This window comes from Poecilia mexicana, unplaced genomic scaffold, assembly GCF_051168715.1.
Source record: "Poecilia mexicana isolate PSO_F unplaced genomic scaffold, ASM5116871v1 scaffold_18, whole genome shotgun sequence".
NCBI classification, from domain to species: Eukaryota; Metazoa; Chordata; class Actinopteri; order Cyprinodontiformes; family Poeciliidae; genus Poecilia; species Poecilia mexicana.
In genome coordinates, this window is record NW_028263387.1 from 5,919,198 (window position 1) to 5,940,638 (window position 21,441).

The 21,441-nt window shown below is 39.3% G+C and overlaps 1 protein-coding gene across 1 annotated transcript; it reads left to right on the forward strand.

Annotated features, from left to right (window-relative positions):
• The first annotated feature begins 2,828 nt into the window (after nucleotides 1-2,828).
• Nucleotides 2,829-21,250, forward strand: casq1b (calsequestrin 1b). The gene is made up of 11 exons (XM_014985528.2): nucleotides 2,829-3,201; nucleotides 15,562-15,655; nucleotides 17,211-17,311; nucleotides 17,472-17,583; nucleotides 17,691-17,764; nucleotides 18,911-19,041; nucleotides 19,188-19,233; nucleotides 19,356-19,410; nucleotides 19,529-19,629; nucleotides 19,759-19,833; nucleotides 20,400-21,250. Exons 1-11 carry the CDS (start codon nucleotides 2,962-2,964, stop codon nucleotides 20,772-20,774), a joined length of 1,404 nt encoding a protein of 467 aa, XP_014841014.2. The 5' UTR covers nucleotides 2,829-2,961; the 3' UTR covers nucleotides 20,775-21,250.
• The last annotated feature ends 191 nt before the right edge of the window (nucleotides 21,251-21,441 follow it).

Sequence of the window (21,441 nt, forward strand, 5' to 3'; positions counted from 1 at the left end):
TAAAAACCACACAGATGTTATTATGACTCACCTTGCTTCTGAGTTTCAAAACGCGCCAAGAGGAGACGAAGAAGAAGCTGTAATTGGGCGAATGTGGGTCAAATGGAGCTTCTGCCAGAGGGGGGAGCCGTTTACCATAGAGGGGTAACTGCCGAACGGCTCCATTAATGAAGAAGGCATTTTGATACTTCCTGCCTGTTGCAGTATGGAGAGAGAGAGGGAAAAAAAGCAGCTGTGAGTGACAGCAGAAGTCTAATGAAGCCATTCTCACTGATGATACACTGAGGATGGGAGCTGACTGTTAAAGAATTGGGAGCGAATTGCTTGTCAAAATCTGCTAGAAGGTTCCCTGATGAGGCTTTGACAAATCCCGCAGCCCGTCTTCTACTGTCTTCCGTCCTCACTTTTCAAAATGTTTAATACAGCGTCGGTAGGAGCGCTCAAAGGCTTCCAGTCAGCAGAATAGCTCTGCATCTCATAAATAAGAGGAAGAAACAGTAATTTGGTGGATTTGTTAAAGCTGTTAAAACATCGTCTTTGAGTGATAGAAATACATTTACAAATCCATAGCCAATTTTTTCCAAGCTATTCTTTCACCAATAGCTCGCATTATTGGAGAAAATGTATCGTTTCACAATATGCTATTTGATTAGAAGATGTTAAAACTAGATGTGCTGGGTTGAAAATCTAGAATAAATTAGCCAAAAAGAAATAATAATAATAATAATAATAATAATAATAATAATAATAATAATAAACAAATTTAAAGATTAGGGCTTCAAACAAAATTACCAGGCTTGATTTTTTTCCTCCATCCATTACTTTCACAGGTCTGAGGTCAAGAAATAGGTTACAAACATCTCAGCAAAAAACAAAGCATAGTTGTACTGTCACAACCTGCCTTTAAAAAGATAAAGAAAAAAATATTGAGTGTAGACACATTTACATATTGTTTTTTGTATACTTTTTAAGTTCCTAGACTTTATGTATTCATACTTGAAATCTGTATGCTGTGAAAGAAATTCTTTGTGCACACAAACTTGGCCCGGAAAGCTGATTCTTTATCATGGATAAAGTCACAGTGTCAGAGCAGCTGGTAGCGATGAGCTTAAAACTTACAATCATAAGAAACGACTCACAGTTCATTACTGAAGCACTTTGAAGTCCTTTGGGAGTTAATAAAGCACTACACAAGTACAGGTCGTCTCCACACTGTACATCTATATGCTGCTTTGTCAAACGCTCTCCCTACCCTTAAAGATGATTGTAAGCTAGCTGACTCGCATGCTAATAGTAGACATTAGATGGGGTTAATTGGACCCTGCAAGCTTTTTACCCTGTGCGCAGTCCCCTGGGGTCACAATGATCACGCCTGCACTTTTACAAGGTGTGTGGTTTCGGGAACTGATGGTCTGACGGGACAACCGCCCTCTCCCGCCCCCATTACCACCCTCACCTCTTCCCCGCTGTCCAACTGTGACATCTGCTGCACTCCACCTGAGCGTTGTGCTAAGACCGCAAGAGGAATAAATCCACTTTTGGGTGAGAAAACCTAACATTAGTGTGACTCAACAACAGGATAGGTCCATATTCAACCCAATGCTGTGTTGGCTGTTTAAAGCATCATATTTCAAAAAAACTAATGAAATCAAAGAGGTGTGTTTGTTCAAAAAGATTCCCCTTACATCAGAATGGTTTATAAACCTCCCGCAGTGACTCAAAGGTTTCAGAAGTTGTCTCATTCAAAGCCAGCACACTGTGGTGACGACCCGCCTGTGAAGCAGTGCCCAGCTCCCTTGTACCCCTTGCTGGCATTCAGATAAAAAAAATAAAACAACAACAACAAAGAAACATGTATTCAGATCAGCTCATAACCCGGGTGAAATCAGCCCTCTGACAGGGGGAGAAAACAGATCGGATTACATACTGTTATTAATAGCCACCCTCTCCCCTTCTCTCATTATAAACTCACAGCTGACAGTGTCCTCCTCTGTCTGTGACATGCTCTGTGTGACTACTGTGTTAGGTCTGTCTGTTTTTATCGTTCCATTTTCCATCTCTTTCCCCCCTCAGGTTATAATGAACTTCACACTCTGGTCCAACGGCTGAGCAGGGACAACATGACACTGGGAGGCCATTATCTTCTACTTCAGTCCAACAGGGAATGTGGCTACAAAGCCTGCCAGAACATTAACAATATGAAGAACGTCATAGCTGCACTGCCATCACACTGATTGGTGCTTTTCTTTTGAGTTTGTTAATAGGCCAGTGGTTTGCAGATGCCCCTGGAAACAAGCTTATTTCTGCAATTTTGAGGGAACGTTGATGTCTCTGTTTTTGACATCTGGCTCTCAAAAGGCTTCATCCATTTTGATGTTACAAGGAATTTTGTAATACCATCATCTTAAGAAGATGACTTTTGGACTGAGTTTCTGTCCTTCTATTGTTGCAGAAGCTTCAGTTTGTTCCTCTGTGAAATTTCCAATCGGGTCTTGTTTGTCTTCTTCCTGTCATCAGTTCCTTCTGTCTTCCAAGAAATTCAACTGATCCACTAGTCTTCGTACACCCAACAGTAACACGGTCACTTCTCGTCTGAACAGCTTCAAACAGGTGTCAGTGAGGCCCCTCTAGACTTTAAATGTACCATGTGATATTTCTGACCTCCACTCACAAGTCCCCCCACTTTTACCCCTACTTTTTTTGGCAGCTCCATGTCCTATGGACAAGGGTTGTCCCACCTAGATAGTTCCACCTCTTTGGCCAGTGATGTCAGCAAACCATGTGATATTCCTTTTATAAAGACAGTATCAATGTCAGACCTTCTCTTCTCCAGCTATTGGGGACAGGAATTGGACGTACTCTCCCATTAGGGGAAAGTAGAAACCATTTTAAGTGCTTTCTTGTCCTCCGAAACTCCCTCATCCAGAGGGCTTTGAGTTGTTTGTACTGCTAACAATCACCATGAAGTGGACATGGGTGTTTTTAGGGTTCTACTTCCTCTCTTTGGGAGAACTGTCTTTGGGAGAGAAGGGCTTGGAGATCCCCGAGTATGACGGCAAAGACCGTGTCCATACCCTCACTGCCAAGAACTACAAGTCCATCATGAGGAAGTACGACGTAATGGTGATCTACTACCACAAAAATGTGGATGGGAATCGAAGCGCCATGAAGCAGCTTCAGATAGAGGAACTTGCTTTGGAGGTGGGTCTCTGCTGCAGGTTGAGAGTAAATGAATCCGTGATGTGTTGATTTCAATGGTCAAGACGAGAGGAGGGACGTTTTGGGGGCTGGTTTCAGAGGGGAAATGTGGCTTTAGGTTACACTTCCTGGATCATTTGTAGTTTCTTTGGAACTACAAACTAAGATAAAAAGAAAGAGTATATTGGACAATCACATCGTCGGCTCTCTGGTACACCTAGTATTAGATTTTGATTATTTTAGAATGCAGCAAAGAACGTATATATGAATTAAAACCATAGACCTGAGGAAGTGCATTCCTTCCTTCAACCATCATTGATGGTTTGGACGTTCTGCTATGCAATAGGTAGGTCGCTGGTTCAATTCCCGGTCCATCCGCTCTCGTCATTTGTGTCTTTGGGCAAAACACTTCACCCGTCTTGCCTGCTGGTGGTGGGCAGAAGAGTCAATGGTGCAAAACAGCAGACCCGCTTCTGTTGGACTGCTCCAGGGTGGCTGTGGCTACAATCCAGTAGCTTGCCCTCATCAGCTAGTGAATATTCCCTTTGAGATTTCAATTTGACATATAAATGGCATTACAAATAAAATATATTATTATTATTATTACACACTCCTTTCGGGTTGATATTTCTAAGCAGAAATCATTACTATTACTAAACATGCTAAACATTAGTTGTCAACTGATATGTCAATGTCAACAATTTAATTTTCTTTTATCTTCTCCCTCAGTCTGAGTAACTTCCACCTGGAAGTTATCAAATGTGTTAGTATAGAATATTGTTTTTCACAGTGCTGTGGTGTTTTTCAGCCACCATTTATGTAAAAACTTCAGTCACACGGTACATCAGCAGATAGAACTAAAACAGAGGTGTTGAGGGTTTTGAACAGTGTTTTTCTTTTTTCATAAATACATCCAAAGAGCTTTTTTATCACAAAGCCAGAAATAATGCACCTGAGTCCAGCACTCTGCCAGTACACCAGTTAACCACAGCAACCTGCTGCCTTTCCAGAATGGCAGTGTCTCCTTACATCAGCAGAGTGTAGCTTACACTGGGCCCTCATAAGTCACCTCTGTAAATAGCCTGAGACAGTCCTGCATGCTGAGCAAGAGACTAAAAGCTCTCGTGAGACAGAGTGAAAGTTCAGAGCCATATTTCACATGGGCAGTTGGACCTTCCCTGTATCTGCTACCACATAAACGCTGCTGTGTTGCTAAGATGTGTTACATTATCCTGTGGGTGTAGACTGAAGTCCCAAACCACTTACAGTTACACATAAAGTTGTTGGGTCTGATCAATTTCCCAACAAAGCTGCCAAGGTGGAGAGAGAGAGAGAAGAGAAGAGCTCTACTGTACTTTTGCTCTTCCTGACTGCCTGCCAGCTGTGGCTATTCATCCAATCAGAGATCACTCAGAGGGGACACTTAAAATAGCTGATCATTGACGCCTAAGTATCCGGAAGTATAAATAAATTAATTGCAGGCTCAAGGACACATTACACTGTCAAAACATTATTATTATTATTATTTAAAATTCCCTTAATAATAATGATAATCTTTTCTCTAATCCCTTCTTTAAGATGCAACATTAAAAAAATCAGTCACACTAACAAAAAAAATAAATTTTCTTATTTAGCAGCTGTATATGAACAGAGATTAGATAAAGTGACCAACCGCTCATATGGTTTACTTGTAATGTAAACCATATGAGCGTGTCATCACCAATTATGCTACATTTAAACAATAAATTATAAAGCATAGTTTACTCCTTGAACACTTTACATCAGCATTAAACCCCACACTGTGCAATAAACGAGCCAACATTGTGCTAATTAGCTGCCTACAAAATCACTAGCATTTTCATTAATTTGAACAAAAAAAGAAAAGAAAGAAAGAAAAACACATGTAAAACAACACAAATATATCTCTATAGCTTACAACATTCAACATCAACTCACTTCGTTGGGCAATACTCCAAAACGCAAGTTAGACGTAGCTTTAAGGTTAATTTAACTTGCTTGGTTCAGCTGAAGGCGCAGACGTCAAGTTTTGGACTTGAGAATACGGGAAATGTCGCCGTCCGGTGCTGCGGTCATAGCGGGGCCTGGTTGATGGGGGGCTAACATGAGAGCGGAGGAGGACCGGGGGTGGGGGGGGCACAATACGGGATATTTACGGGAAAATAACAATACGGGAGCACGGCGAGAACAGGGAGTAGAAAACGGTATTTTCCCTGCCAAAATGAGAGACTTGACAGGTATGTGAAGGCGACATAAAACACTTTCGGACAGCCGTCAAGTTACGTCCGGTGCGCTGTCACGTTCCTTCAACTCCATATGAAATTATCTCTAGAGCCTAGAGCCATATCCTAGAGCCCCCAGGTGGAATGGGAATCCAGCAATACCAACTCAGATATCGAACCAAACAAGGACTGCATCCAGTATTGAGGGACTAGAGAACAATGAACACGGAAGGAGAATAAGGCACAGTTGGAATGCCTCTACTCTAGAAGCATGGATGGTTTGATACTATCTAAGCTGACTTAGTGACTCAGTGTTCCAAGAACAACAAATGGCAATTTCTTCCAAAACTAGAAACCCAAGAGATAACATTTGAATTACTATGGCAAATTATAAGCTCACATTTTAATGACAGAGGAAGGGAAAGAAGTAGAGCACTACTGCATCCTCAACTAAAAAAAGGTCTATCATGTAAAGCTGCTTTTATGATTGACGGTAAATTACTCTTAGATTTGAATAACATCTACATGTGTGTAGCTCTCTGAGACAGGAAACCCTTACGCTTAAAAAAAATGCAACTGATCAACATTCTCAGCATTTGAAGAAAAGCAGAACTACCTGTTTTGTATCTCCTCTAAATTGAGGTGCACATACTCCTTGTTCACAGCAGAAATCCCACATGGTGGACTACTTTCTGACTGTGTAGCACACACACCCCAACATCCCAAAAGCCAGAACATAATCCTTTTCCTCATGTCTCAATGGGGACAGAAAAAAGCAAAGAGGCTTTTTTGTGTTTTTTTTTTCCATTATTTTCAATGTAGTCCTGAACTATGTTTTCTTGTAATTTTAAAGCTGATCTTTCAGCTTCAGTAAAAATAAATAACTAAATAAAACAGAGATGTGATTAAATATTCTTTAAAAAATAAAGTGAAAGGACAAAAAGGGAAACTCTTTTTCAGAAGGTCATTTTTCTTTTCAGCTGCACAACTCACAGCTTTCAGCTTAATTTTGTTCTTCAGGTGTTACCTTGAAGGAAGTTCTAAATTGAGAAATTATTTTTATTTTATTAGTTTAGACAACAGTTACGTTCAGGTGAAGTGTTTTCCTTTGCTGGCAGGCGAGTCGGGCGTTCAGTCTTCTTGAATTTGTTCCATACTCCCTCCCTCCCTTTTGGATTTGAGGATTAGTAAAAAAGCTTTAGCCTAATTAATAAAAGGCTTACAGCTACACTTTGCTGGTGAATGTCAAATCCCAACAGGGTTCACCACTGTGATTGCATATTTCTTTAATCACATCCAGCAAAGACTGCTGCTTACAAAAACAAAAGCCTGTTAACGCCTGGGTACAGGGTCGCTTCTGAAACTGATCTGGGAAATGTGTCAGGCATCAAATCAAAGGAAAGATCAAATATCGCCCAATACCGTCTTTATGGAACTGTGCTAAAGACATAAAACTTCACCGAATCTTAGAAAAAAAAAATCTGTACTAATTGTGTGAACACATCTGAACAACTAATCAAAATTAAATGTAAGGAGTTTCTAACTTTAACATCAAATTGTTAAAGATTTAAGTACTACATTCACTCTGCATATGTTCAACTTTCATTTCTTTTGTTCAGAATAATTTATAAATTATCCTTTTTTTTTTCCTCACCCTGACTGTGCTTCAGCGTTTCCCTCCCATCTCTCTCATCTGTATCAGGGAATGTCTTCGTATCATTTATTCATGGGGGAAAAATGTCAAGGAAATGGGGGGATTCAGAGGGCGCCATGAAAAATTCAAATATGAATCTCTTGACTTTGAAACCCAGACGTATGGCTCCTCGTTCCACCCGGAGCTGGATGTGAATAAAGATAAAGCTTAACGTCAGAACGACGTCGCTGATGATGTGTTGCTATTGGTATTTTCAAGTCATAGCAGATGCACGTTGTTGTATGATCAAGTGAAGGCGTCATTACAAAAATAAACCCAAAATTAACCTCGCATCCATCAGCTATTTGTATTTTTTCAAAACTATTTGGCTTTGGAGAGCTTAGTTTGCTCACAGGAATGTGAGTAAACCAGAGGGGTTTGGTATTCTGCTCTCTGCAGCCATGACTAAAAACCTGAACGTCATCTATCAGGTTAATAAATCCCATTAAGGCCCAGGTCTCTAATCTCCACCTGGATATTTTTGCTTATTTTAATTGTTAAAAAAGGTCTTTAAATGTCCATGCGAGTAAATAATTTGGCCCATTTCTCCATAACAACTGGAACTTTCAATATCTAGCAGTTATTTACAATTTACAGTTAAAGTGACCATCACAGTTGAGACCGTGCAAAAATCTCTGGTGGAATTTTAGTAAGGCAGGCGCAACACACACACCCATTCATGTAGTTGAGATCTTTGTACATGAAGAGTGGGCTATTAATCAGGAACACTGCCAGAAGCTGGTGTCTGGCCATTAATCACATCTGTAGTCGGCTTTAACTGTTTAACTCTGCTGTACTAAACACTACAGATACTTGTCATAAAATGCTTGAATAGTTTAAGGAATGCTGGAGGTCATTGAAAGCAAAACTTTGGGTTTATCCGCATCCAAACAGTGGCTCAATTCTATATTTTCCCAGTAAACTTAATTTACAGTAGGATTTGGATAAATTCATGTTCAACCATCTGCAGTCAGCCTCTGTAGCCTTCAAAGTAATCTGATGTCATTTTTACCTATGGTAAACCGTATTAACACAACATATAAAATCTTGACGAAATGTGATTAAAAACTTTGCTGTAACAAACCAACAGGAATATTATTGCTACTTTTAGCAGTGAGATCTGCAGCTGTTGACGGTATTAATGAACTCATAGTAGGAAACAAACAAGCCCAAGAAGGTTTCCATCTTTACCGACGTCTGGTTCGGTTTGTTTGTCTCTTTGAACGATTCCTCAGAACGTTTGGATTGAAGTCTTAGCTACTTTCACTACCTGAACCTGGATACTTGAGTATGAGTGTGTGATTGCTCTTGTTTTGCTAGTTGTTACCGTGATGTTCCCCCCCGTCACGAGTGAAGATGTTCCCATTTAAGCCCTAAATATCCCAGTTTTCTCAGTACCCCCTATGGCTAGCTAACACCTAAATCACTGTGTGGACGTGGGGACTCACAGGCCTCCAGTCAATTACCCAGCTTGTTGTGATCACCCGCATGCTTGGTGGGATCAGGAGAGATTCTGAGTTTAGAAGGTAAAACTGCTGTGTGACAGATCAGTAATTCCACTGATTCCTCTCCTAGTTGACTGTTATCTCCGTTCAACAAAGTCTGTCGAGTGTTTTGTTTCACTGGAAACAAAATGCTTGACAAATATAGAAACAGAACAGAATAGACTTTATTGATCCCCAAAGGGAAATTGCTTGTTAGTTGACAAGTTACTCCATCCAAAGTCTTAAATATTAATAGAAATATAACAATAAGAGATCAAGTTTTTTTTTAAAAACGTATATATTTTTCTCTTTTCAAAATGATCTCTACAGCCACTTTAGAATATTTTCTCTGTGCTGAAGCGTGCAGCAGTCGTGATCTACATGGGTGTTTCTGAGAGTTTTAGATTCTGTTGTGACTGAATTTTTCATGCTCACCACAGTGCAGTGTTGTGTAACAGCTCAGCGTGGCGCGTCGTGACGTTTTACTTACTTACTAATTTACTGACTGGCTGTGGAGGAAATGCACACTCAACTTTATACGGACCCCGGGGCACACGCTCCGAGATGCAGCGTTCCCTTGGAGAAACATTAAATCCTGCTGTTTAGAAACAGAAATCACACTTGAATTTTTCAGTTGCTTCCATTTGCACCCATTCATCCATCCATGGATAAAAACATCAAGGCGTATCTTTGGGATTTTATGTGACACGTCAGCATAATTGTGAAACTGCGAACATTATTTCCATTTTTCTTAAAAAAAATTAGAAAAACAATAGCCATATTTGTACTCAGCGCTCATCTCTTTACACAGTTGTTGCCCATTATTCTTTGCAGAATTGCTCTGTATCAATATCTGTATCTGTATCTGTACTGGATGATCTATTGAGCATCTTTTCCCCTATCATGAGATGAATGGTGTGCGTGTTAAACCTGATCCATCTTTCAACTGCATGCCACAACGACAAATTAACTCATTATTTCAAGAAAACCACAAAAAAATATATATATTGAGAAAACCATTGGGAAATAAAATTGTCGTGAGAAAATGGGAAATTAAGTCGTTATCTCAAGAAAAACGATTGTATATGCGTAAAAAGTCCACTCTCAGCTTCCGTACTTCTTCTTCTTCTTCTCTGAAGAAACAACTAAGCACATCATTATGCTGTCATAGACATGTTTTACTGAAGATGTTTATCATTTTTCTCTTACCCCCCCCCCCCCCCGACCCCAAAAACATTATTTTGGCCTCCTCTGATTGAAGCCAAACTTCCAGTTATTTGTTTTTCCCAGCATGCTTTGAAGCAAACTAACAGGACTTCACAGAACTGGCTAACCTCTGAAGGAAGCTGTTTAGAGCATAATTTATTTAGAGGTATTAGTGTTAACATTTTTCATATTATTAAGACATGAACAGTTTTCTTTCCAGGTCAGAATTTTGCAATATATAAATATTCTGTCTTGGTCTGTCATATACAATCCCATTGAAGTACATTGGCGTGTTTTATGGTAAAAGTGACTAAAGTTCAAAGGTTAAATCACTTTGAGTTAAATCATCATATTTTTGTCAATTAAATTTTGCTTACCTCTGCAATGTTGAAATATGGATTACTTGCTATTAGAATGAATAAAGTCAAACTTTGTTTTGAGGTTTAATGTGTTTAAAATGCATTTGTAAACTTTTCTGACCCTGAAGGTTTTGACTTTGGTTTTCTTTGGAAAGATGACAGCTGGCTGTTTTCCACGCCTTGTGTAAAAGCTACAGCTGGTTGAGTTTGTGTCCCTTGGGTGAACCCTGAGTACCTTACATCATAGGATGACGCACACACACACACACACACACACACACACACACACACACACACACACACACACACACACACACACACACACACACACGCTGTTTCTGGTGGGGTTTTGTTTCCTAAATATGTCGAAATACTAGTGAAAAACGTGTACTATCAGTAAATATCGGTTATCAACCCTAACAACAATATTAATACTGAATATCGGTATCGGACAGAATTTTTGTACTGGTGTATCCCTAAGACATTGTGTTGTCCTTTGACTAAGCAGTGTGGAAATGTAGTCGAAAAGTGAGAGATAAACATCTGATAATGTCTGATTGTTTAAAAGTTGATCAAACGGACTAGCCAAGCAATGCTTTCAGTAGAAATGTTGAGGATGAACTTAAGTCCACATCCTTGGCTGTACTGTTGGGCGCCTAGCCTCGTTTCCTCTCCCACACGGCAGCAACTGCACGTTAGGAAAAACTGTGTGTATGGGCAAAAAAAAAAAAATCTTGGTAAACAAGCCCTTATGTGTTTTATTGCTGTGTTGTTATATGGATTTGTATCTGTGCAGTAACTTTTCCCTACATTATTTTTCCGTTTCCTCTCTAACATGACATCTGTTGAGTGAGTGTCAATGAAGCTGATCAAGAGTTTGCAGCTGAAATAATGACAAAATAGATTCAGATGATTCGTAACTTTGCTGATGACTAAATACTATAGATGTGCAATTGATTAGATGAATTTGTGATATTACAGAAGGACCTGTACACATCCCGGTGTGCTATTCAGGCCACTTTGTGGCATTTGCATGCAAAGCAGGAAGCAGTGTTCTGATCACTTGGGATAAATCTTACAGGTCAGAGTGAGAGGTCATTATTAAGGATTGTCCAGTTACATTTGATTCCGCCTGAATCCATGTTAGCATCAATATTATTTTTATCAGCATGCTGTTAGCAACAAGCACAGCTCATGCCAAGCTAAACCTGATGAACCAATGTGTCAGCTAACATGCATACAGTAAGCAGTGGACAGTTACTGGTGCACATGGTGCCAGAAATGCACAGCCCACCTTGGTCATCATGTCGTCCAGCAGCCAAGTGCAACGAGAAGCCCGGATGCGGTTTCCACGGCTCTCCGTGACACTCAGCTCTCCATTTTCTCACTTGACATTTTGGCAGCGGGTGGGCTTTGGGGAACACTGCCAAGTGGTTTACACTGCTGACCTCTGACTTGACTCCAATTGTCTGGATGGATCCGGTGATCAAGAGGGGAACGTGTGAGGAAGTGAAACGTATCGGGAGACTGAAATATTCAAGAGACGAGGCAATTGTTGGAATTTTAAAATGTTGATCACTCTAGGCGTCGACGTTGAGTTTTTCCATCTTAGTCTCAGTTGTTGTTTTCCTCTCTGATCTGTAACGTCAGCCCCCTCTGTCGCTGCTCCCACTTCAGCGGCTTGGTGTTGGTGTTCTGGCGTTTTTCAAAATCCTCTTAATTCAAAGTGAATAAAAAGTAACACCGTGTTGCTGGGGACTTTCTCAACACGCTTTACTGATATGAAACTCTGATCCCTCTGGTAAAGATGTGAAAAGCCTTAAAATAAATTCAACTTACACTTTATAAATGTATTCAATGAGGAAAAAAATCGCAATGTTAACAAAATAATTGGTTTCATCCAAATCACTGGTAGCATAATTCTGTTGGGACCCCTGCTGTTCATACTGGCCCCTTTTTTTTTACTAATGAGGCAGAGCATGGATAAAAAATGATAGCCATGTTGGAGCGCACACGGAGAGAAAATCCTGTAGGATTCAGGTCTGGGATTTGAGACAGCCATGGTTAAAAACTGATTTTTGTATCTTAATCTGGTGAAAGATGATTAAATTGTTACTTTGTTCTTTGGTGGTAAATAAATGGAATTTTGATTTAATCTGGAACATCAGTCTGACCAAAGGACACATTTCCAATTAAAAAGTACATCTGGCTTCATGTGTTTGTGTTTGTAATGTTGGGAAAGAAAATGTTTTGCTTGGTATGCCTCCCAAACAGCTGGTTGGTATGCAGATATTGACCAGTGGTTGCTATGGAAACGTGGTGACCTCGTCAAGCCAGGTTCAGATGTTTCCTTGCTCTTAGTTGGAAAACTCATGTCATTGGTTTTAATTAAGCTCATCAAATCTTTTCTGTAAATCCCTTTAGCTGTAGCTTGCTGTGGTTCAGTAACGGTGATTTTTAGATGGGGAAAATAAAGTAAATGAGTATTAATTGAAAGTACAGGACATTTACATTTACATCTCTAACTTTAAAATGTTGAGTAAAAATGATTAAATTTTTTTATTTGAAACAACTAGGTTCAGATTAGTAGGTTACAGTTTTTCCACAACATACAAAAAAAAAAATTCAAATAAAAATTTAGATTTTTAAAAAAAGTATTTTCTGTGTGAGGAAAATTTGACTGCAATAAAAGATTCATTCACATCAAGGCTTTCGGCTTTAATGTGTTTTGACTTTTTGGGTCTGACAAAATACCTTTCATTCCTCTCTTCAGATGCACATTTTTGTTGTTTTTGTTGATTCGCACAAGGTTGTCGAGTTGTTTTGTTATGTTACATTCGTCTGTTTTGTGGAAAATGACTTTTGGCTGCAGTAATAGGAAAAGTGTAGAAATGAGGGAGCAAACGATTGTGACCAAACAGAAGTTTTGATGACACAAGACATCAATAATAAGCAATTATTTCAATGTTTTACATAAAAATCAAAGTACAGTACATCAGTAGTAGAGTGGTTCTGGTGTTTCAAAAATGGTAATTAATAAAACAGGAAGTTTGTAAGAGTTAAAATGACACTACTGGTTACACCCTTGCTTAAAGCCTGAATAAGCCCATATTGAGAAAACATTTTACATACATTGTTGTGAAAAAAAACAAAACAAAAACTGTAGAAATCTGAAAGGGAGGAAATACCAAACAAAATAATGTTCCAAGACAGCTTCAGTTTGTTGATGTGTTGGTGATCTGTGGTGGAAAACCAATCAGTCATTTTCTTGATTGTCAGTGTGGCCTTGTTTTGTTCCATTTGTTGTGAACAAACATGGAGGCTATCCGTCCACCTAAAGTGTTGCCTCTCCTTGCAGTTGATCACAAGCGAAGCAGCCGTAATCTTTCAGGTACGTCAAAGTTCGCCTCGTGTGTCGAGTGCTTCCGAGCCGGGCCGTGACATACGGGCTCTCCCGCTGTCGCAGTCTACACGCTAACTGTTTCACTTCTTCGTCTCCTTGACTGCAGTTTAGTTTAAAAGGAAGTGAAATGAAGTAGCAACCCGCAACACAGACCAGTGGAGGCTGAACTGCTTTCAAAGTCCAGTAGCGGCAGCAGCTTGGGCTGTGCAAGTTTAACGTCAGATTTGTGAGAAAAAGACAAAAGTAAGGATACCCTGTTTGATAAAGCACCCGTCTAATACATTAATTGCTTTCTAACATGTCCATCCATCCTTTCACCAATCCATGTAACAATCACCAAGAACATTGAAGGATACATCACCCAAATCAAGAAAAAAGCAATGACCTTAACACGGCAAATTACTATTTTTTAATGGTAAGCCATTTTAAGAAATGTAGGCTGCTTGATGATGTAAAGATATTTCTAGACGCTTAACTCATTTTTAAAGAAGGCATACTTAACATAACTAACAGCTGAAATCCAGAATTCAACATATCTAATTATCATTCTCATAATCTTTTGTTTGAATTTGGCTTAATTTCATTGTTCGGCTCAATGCTCCATCTTTTGAATGCTACTTGTCAACGTGAAGCCTTAGTTTGCTGATTATTTTCCCTTGAGTTCAAGTTTCCTAACTTCCCCAATTAGTTTAAAGGTCAGTCTGTATCCTTTGTTCCCTGCCAGATCATTGTCTTCATTGTTTTTCTTTCAGCCTCTGCTCCTTGGTTGACTGATGTAAATCTTCATGGATTATTATTATTATTTATTTTCCCCATTGGGTTCTTGCCTTTCCAGAACTCTTTGTTGTTGAAGATGTTCAGTTTTCTCAAAACAGCCAACTCCTACTTGTTATTCTGTGTCCGCATCCTCCAGATTGATTATTGCCTTGTTGTAAGTTATAGGACAGAGTCATCTGCAAATCCCTTTAGCTGAGCAGATGTAGAATCTGCAGAGTCCTGGATCTTTGGCGGATGGGTTGCTGGGATGTTCCCACATCAACGGTTTGAACCCTGACCATGTCCAGTTTTGCGTAACTCTGTTCATAACAGAGGATGTAGTGATTGATACATAGTCAGGTGAAAATATATTTTTCTAAAGACTCAACAGAAGGCCTGAGACAGACATACTGAACATAATGGGTCTATCAAACTAAAAAAACAACTTTTTTTCTGATTTGGGAGAACATAACCTCTAACTTAAATAAATCTTTTTGAAAAACAACACTTTCATGGGTTCATGGTGATAATCAGATTTGATCTATTCAACACTAAGTCAGATTTGTACCAAAAGAATGGATGTCTGTGAATGACTAAAAGATCGATTTTAAAGACAATCTGCAAAGAGCTACTTAAAATATAGAAAAACACTAGAAATAGTCTGCAGTTATTTGTGCTTTTGCTTCTGGGCAAACTGCGGTTCACATTGTGAACCCACGTTGCCATGCTGCTTTGCAAAGTGTTACAATGCTTTAGACGGCCTTCACACCAATGAGATTCCTCACATTGTTGAGATGATTTTAGATTCAGAAGCCTTAAATATTACGTAAAACAATGATGTAACACACTATGAATGATCCGGTATGCTCTGTACATATCTGTGTGTGTGTGTGTGCATGTGGGCAGCATTGCCTTTGGCGGGCTGCAAGCTCCTCTTCTTTCCAACACACCTGTTGCCGTCATCGTAGTTGGCCCGGGTTCTGCCTGTCTTGTTCTTGTGCCGGTTCTGTTGTCTCCTTTGACTTCCTGCCAGGTGTTGTGTTGTGTTTTGGTTTCGCTTAGATTTAAATTGCGCAAGGCAGACCTTCAAACCGCTCCTTCAAATGTTGCGAATTGGAAGGAAAACTTCAAGCTTTTTAACTCGATGTCGAAATGTCACTTTACCTGAATTTCGCCCAATCTCTCCCACCTGCTGTTTTTGTGCCACTGTCTCTTTGTCCAGCTTGCAGCTCAAGTTCTGGATGAGTTCGAAGACGAGGACATCGGGTTTGGTCTGGTGGATGAAAAGAAGGCCTCTGCTGTTGCCAAGAAGCTGGGTATGCTGTTTGGAAACACTGCTGGGGACAAGATCATGGTTAAACACAAAATGGGTGTAAATGTCATTGAAAATCATTTACAGAGACTTAACTTTTTAAGTTTTGTGTTGGTCCAGCCACTATCTTCAGTGTTTTGTTTTTTAATATATAACTGGCCAAAGCAAGTTGAGCATGCTTATAAAGTGAAGGGAAGATGATAAATGTTTTAAAGACAGTTTTAAAAAAAAAATCTAAATAAAATCTAAATTTTTCATAGTTATGTTTAAGTCATTCAGAATAAGAAATATGCTGAAGTCTAAACCAGTGGCGTTCAAACTTTTAGGGCCAAAATCGTCAAGTTGAAAGCACTTCTTGGCCGCTTTAAAAAAAAAAAAAAGAAAGAAATGCCTAAATTCACAAGAATTTAGGCATTCTATTTAGACATTTTATTTATGTGCTCAAATAATAAACAAATGAAGATTTTATTGAAACAAAATTGGTAGATATTTTTCAGAAAGGAGTTCTGCACAATATTGTAGAAGAGGGCTGAATACATTGCACTGTACACATCAGATGTGTAAGGTTTTTTTTTTATTTTTTAAGTATAATCTTGTATTCTTTTGCTTCAACAAATATGGATTCATTCGTGTTGTTTCTTAAAAACTGACCATGCAGTATAAGGAAATTTGTGGTAGTAACTCAACAAGACCAAGAGTTATGATTATATCTGGAGAGCAGGTGATATTGTCTTGATTTTTACTTCAGAAAAGGACAGTCAAAATAATTTAATTCAATTCCAGATTAGATGTTATTATCATGATTTACTAGAAGCAGGTATGGAGGAAAGGAAGGTAAAGAAGACCAGATGGTTTATGGACCAACAGTGACCTCAAGTGTTTACCAAGGATATGACACTCTGTCGGGTGTTTTAAAATGTCCCCTCGCTTAAAATATACAAAACAAAACTGAGTGAAGAAATCTATAAACATGCATAGCAAGCTCCTGAGAAACCAAACACTTTATTTGGTCCTCAAAAAAAAAAAAATCCTATCATAATTCTGTCTGGATATTTAACCTCACTTTGCAGTAGAGCTCATTTAAATTGGTTTAATTCCTGACACAAACCCAGCTTATAGACGTACTTATTAGATTCAAGATACTTAACGTTGTTTTACATTTTACATTCCAAAGGTAGTTTTAGGGTCATTGGTTAGAAATTAAAGAGTAGCAAGTCTGTTTCAGATTTGTTACTCTAAACTGAACTCAAATGTACAGGTGCTAACGGTTTTGTTTTCAGAGGAGAAAAAGATTGAGCTGTTTGGTTTTGTGTCTTGATAAAAGTCAAAAATCCAAAAATAACGTAAAAGCCCACATTACAAAAAGAAAAAATTCTATCCCAAAATTAGAAGAGTTTAATAGCATCATTAAGTTAAAAGACAGACACATGAGGGATGGATTTGACTGAGAACTGAGGAAAAACGACCTTCTCCAGTTGTATGAATGGAAGCTATTTCTATCTGGTAAGTAAATATTAAAAGTATGATTTTCTCACAGATTAAATCTTTTTTCTCACCAGGTCTGGATGAAGTCGACAGCATCTACATCTTTGCAGACAATGAAATAATTGAGTACGATGGAGAGCTGGCTGCAGATACCATTGTTGAGTTCCTATACGATGTAAGTAACGTTAGCAAAGATAAACCTGAAAGCGTGGGCAACAATGTTTCCAAAGGTTGTATGTAGCTGAGCTCCCTGTTTTATCACCAGCTGTGATGAAATGGATGTGAATAATGAACAGAAAGTGTAAGAGTCTCCTGTGTTTACTTGTCTGCTGCAGGTGATTGAAGACCCTGTGGAGATCATCGACAACGACCGAGAGCTGAAGGGTTTCTACAACATGGATGATGTCATCAAACTGGTCGGCTACTTCAAGAGCGAGAGATCCTCCCGTAGGTCGAATCATTCATGAATTAAAAATGATCCACATTCTGAGCTTCAAGCTTCACATTTCTGCGCCAAGACTGGAAGTGTAATAACTTTTATTTCGCTCTTACAGACTTTATAGAGTATGATGACGCAGCTGAAGAGTTCCACCCCTTCGTCAAATTCTTTGCAACATTTGACCCCAAGGTTTGTCCAGATTTCTTGTTTTGTCTTCTTCTATAGTCATTTGATAGACTTGAAATTGCTTAAAACTGCATGTTATATAAGATCTACCAGGACAGCATAACTGAAAAAAAGTGATTTTTTTTCTATGCTGACCTATTATGGATATATTTTAGAGGACATTCCTGAAAATTGCAACCAGATCTAACAGCATTTGGTTGGCGATTCTGTTCTGGGGACTACTGTGGAATCCTTTGGCGATGATGGTGCAAATGAGGATTTTGCATAAAATCAAGAACATCCTGGACAGCCTTTCCCCATCCTCTTCATGAGGCTGTCATGTGAAAACAGTGCCTTCAGTCTGAGGCTTTTTTCAAATTTGTTGTAATACAAACCGCTACAGGAGATCTTTCCTACCCACAGCCATCATCATCTACAATAACTGATGAAATCTCGATGTGGCTGGCAAGGAGCGATCCTATCCGTAGGCTCTAAACAACCTGCTTCTTCTGCTTTCTGTGACCACTTTCTCACAGTCCTTTCACAATGGATTTGCATTCTGAGCAGAGAAAAACAAGGTTGTGATCTTATTTACCCAGACGATGTCTTGGTTTGGAGATGTATGAATCCCTGGCATTTGTGTAAAACTAATCTAATACTTCGTTTTTTTCTGATAGTCTGTCAAACTGTTGAAATGTTGGCAATGTAGCAGAAATCGAGACGTGATTAAAATCACCAGATATTGTCGTGAAAGCATCGGGGTGTTGGGTCTGTACCTTAGCAACAACAGAACTGATGACATCACATGCGTTATCGGCGACAGCTGAGGGTGAAATGTAAGCAGTTGCCAAAATAACACTGGTGAACTCTGTCGGCAGACGACATGGATGGAAGCTTACTGCCAAGAGTTCAGTCCACTGCTGTTCGCCACGTCCCATATTGATGAAAGCTTTAGGTAGCTTTGATGCAAGAGGAGAAACAGGCATGGAAGAGGAGATTTCACAGAAAGATTATTTTATTAAACATGCTAACAATGGTCTTGATCACAACACCTTCAGCCGTAGTAGTTGTTTCTCTACCTGTATTCTTAACAATGACTTCATTGTTTGTAACTTCTACCGTGTTCAGGCGTTTGCGTTAATTCAGAATAAATTTGACTTTGCGTTCCAGATTGCCAAAAAGCTAAAGCTGAAGATGAATGAAGTGGATTTCTACGAACCCTTCATGGGAGAACCCGTCACCATTCCAGGAAAGCCTTACATCGAGTCTGAGATCATTGAATACATCGAACAGCATGACAGGTGGGCTTCCAAATGATTTTATTCAAAAAGCATTTAATACTAATGAGACGCAACGTCATGCAAGAGTTAGATATCAAACCATAAAGAGAGTAGTTACAGGAACATGTGTGGTTATTATGTATATTTTTAATGTTTTCCTGTTTCAGACCGACGTTGAGGAAGCTCCAACCACACAGCATGTATGAGATCTGGGTAAGAGAGATGAAATATCTGCATACATTTGTTCCATTTAATTATTTATATATACATAAGTAATGTATTCTACCTACTCTGTAAATGTGGAATACCTCTAGAGTCTGTTTTTGTGAACACAGGAAGACGATATCAACGGAGAGCACATAGTCGCTTTTGCTGAAGAGGATGATCCAGGCAAGTCGCTTCTTAGCACCTTCTACTTAGTTGGTTTAAGGATTTTTTTTTTCATATCTACAGCCACATAGTAACAGTTATTAATTAAATGAATATGTGTCGACTTAATTTTCTCCAGATGGTTTTGAGTTTCTGGAGATCCTGAAGGAAGTAGCGCGCGACAACACAGATGACCCCAACCTCAGCATCATTTGGATCGACCCAGACAATTTCCCCCTGGTGGGAAAAAAAAAAAAACCTTTCCTAGATTTATTTTTGTTGTCATAATTCAACCTGCATTAATTATTTTTTGGATTAGGTCACATAAGGATTAATGTCCTCTTCCTTCTTTCTGTATCACACTTTCAGCTGGTTCCATACTGGGAGAGAACCTTTGGCATCGACCTTTCGTCTCCTCAGATCGGAGTCGTCGACGTTAAGGACGTAAGGATTTGCTTGTTCCCATACAATCTGTTGCCGGATGACAGGCCCGTTCATTAGAAACATCCTGTTTTGCCTTGAAGGCTGCCTTTACTGTTTTGTGGTTTAGATTCAATGAGATGTCAAAAGCTTTCCTACACACAACACTTCTGCTGATTTGTTAGCTACGCTTACATTACAAGACTTTCTTGTTGATCCATATCCATGAAGAAGTTGTTTGATTCAGATCTGATGCCTGGGGAGGCAGCCAGTGTCCAGGCTTGGTGGCCAGTAGCCGTCTGCATACTCAACCTTTTAATGAGGGAATTTTCTGGTTTGGTCAGAACCATCAGTTTCCAAACACTTTCTTCAAGACAACAGTTGAAGACAGATGACGTCAATGTCTCAGACTTTAATTTGCATAACTTGTTTTGTTTCACCGGTTCAACAGATGAATAGACCTGTCAGGATGCCAAATAATTTGAATTACTCATACTGTCGACTTTCAGTTTACCCATTGATTATCATGTTTGTTGCCTATCAGCTGTACGAGTAAGCTACAAAAATCATGATGTATTTGTGTTTGGCAGGCTGACAGCGTGTGGATGGACATGGACGATCAGGACGACATGCCGACGGCCGAAGAGCTGGAGCAGTGGATAGAGGATGTTCTGTCTGGAAAGATCGATCCTGATGATGATGACGATGATGATGATGACGACGATGATGATGATGATGACGACGATGATGATGATGTCGTCGACGATGATGATGAAGACGACGATGATGAAGATGACGACAACGATGATGATGAAGATGATGAAGACGACGATGATGAAGATGACGATGATGATGACGACGATGATGATGACGACGACGATGAAGATGATGAAGATGACGACGATGAAGATGACAATGAAGACGACGACGATGATGAAGACGATGATGAAGACGATGATGAATAATTAATGTTTTCGTCACTTTGCTGTTAATGGAGAAACTCCAAAGTTTTTCCATTAAACTAAAACATCTGGCAGCAAACAGACCTGACTCTTTGAACCTCACATGTTTCCCCTTGTTGCTGCAACGACTTGAGGGGAAACGCTGTCAGCTAGGAAGGAGGTTTCCATTAAAACTGGACGATTCTCCCACAGATGGCTAGAAGTGTTCATGTTCAAAATGTCCCTAATGGCTGCCCGTCTCCCACCTTCAGACAACTTAATGTCAATAAATGTAAAATCAGGCAGAGACAAAGTTTCTAAAGGGTTCCAATGTGATATGACTCTTTCTCAAGTTTACTCTAACCTTGATTCAGTGGCAATGAGAACAAACTCGTTCTTGTTATAGCTTGAAAATAAGAATTAAATTTCACTGGACGGTCTTAAATTCAACAAATCAGTCATTGAAAATGTATGTTGGAGGTAATAAACTTGAGATTGTTTTCTGTTTGTGTTTTTTTATATGTAAAAAATAGTTTTGCAGATATTTCACTATAAGGGAAGGTCATTTGCGCTGACCTTTATATTGTGTGTGTGTGTGCGTGTGTGTGTGTGTGTGTGTGGGGGTGTGTGTGTGTGTGTGTGTGCGTGCGTGCGCGTGCATGCAAAGTTTCCTATGTTGTGTGTCTGTGTG

Bases quoted from the DNA above. Each gene is read 5' to 3' on its own strand.
- casq1b (XM_014985528.2), top strand. From the start codon at position 2,962: ATGAAGTGGACATGGGTGTTTTTAGGGTTCTACTTCCTCTCTTTGGGA. The intron at 17,312-17,471 runs GTAAGTAACGTT...TGTCTGCTGCAG, and splicing joins TTGTTGAGTTCCTATACGAT to GTGATTGAAGACCCTGTGGA. The intron at 19,234-19,355 runs GTAAGAGAGATG...TTGTGAACACAG, and splicing joins ACAGCATGTATGAGATCTGG to GAAGACGATATCAACGGAGA.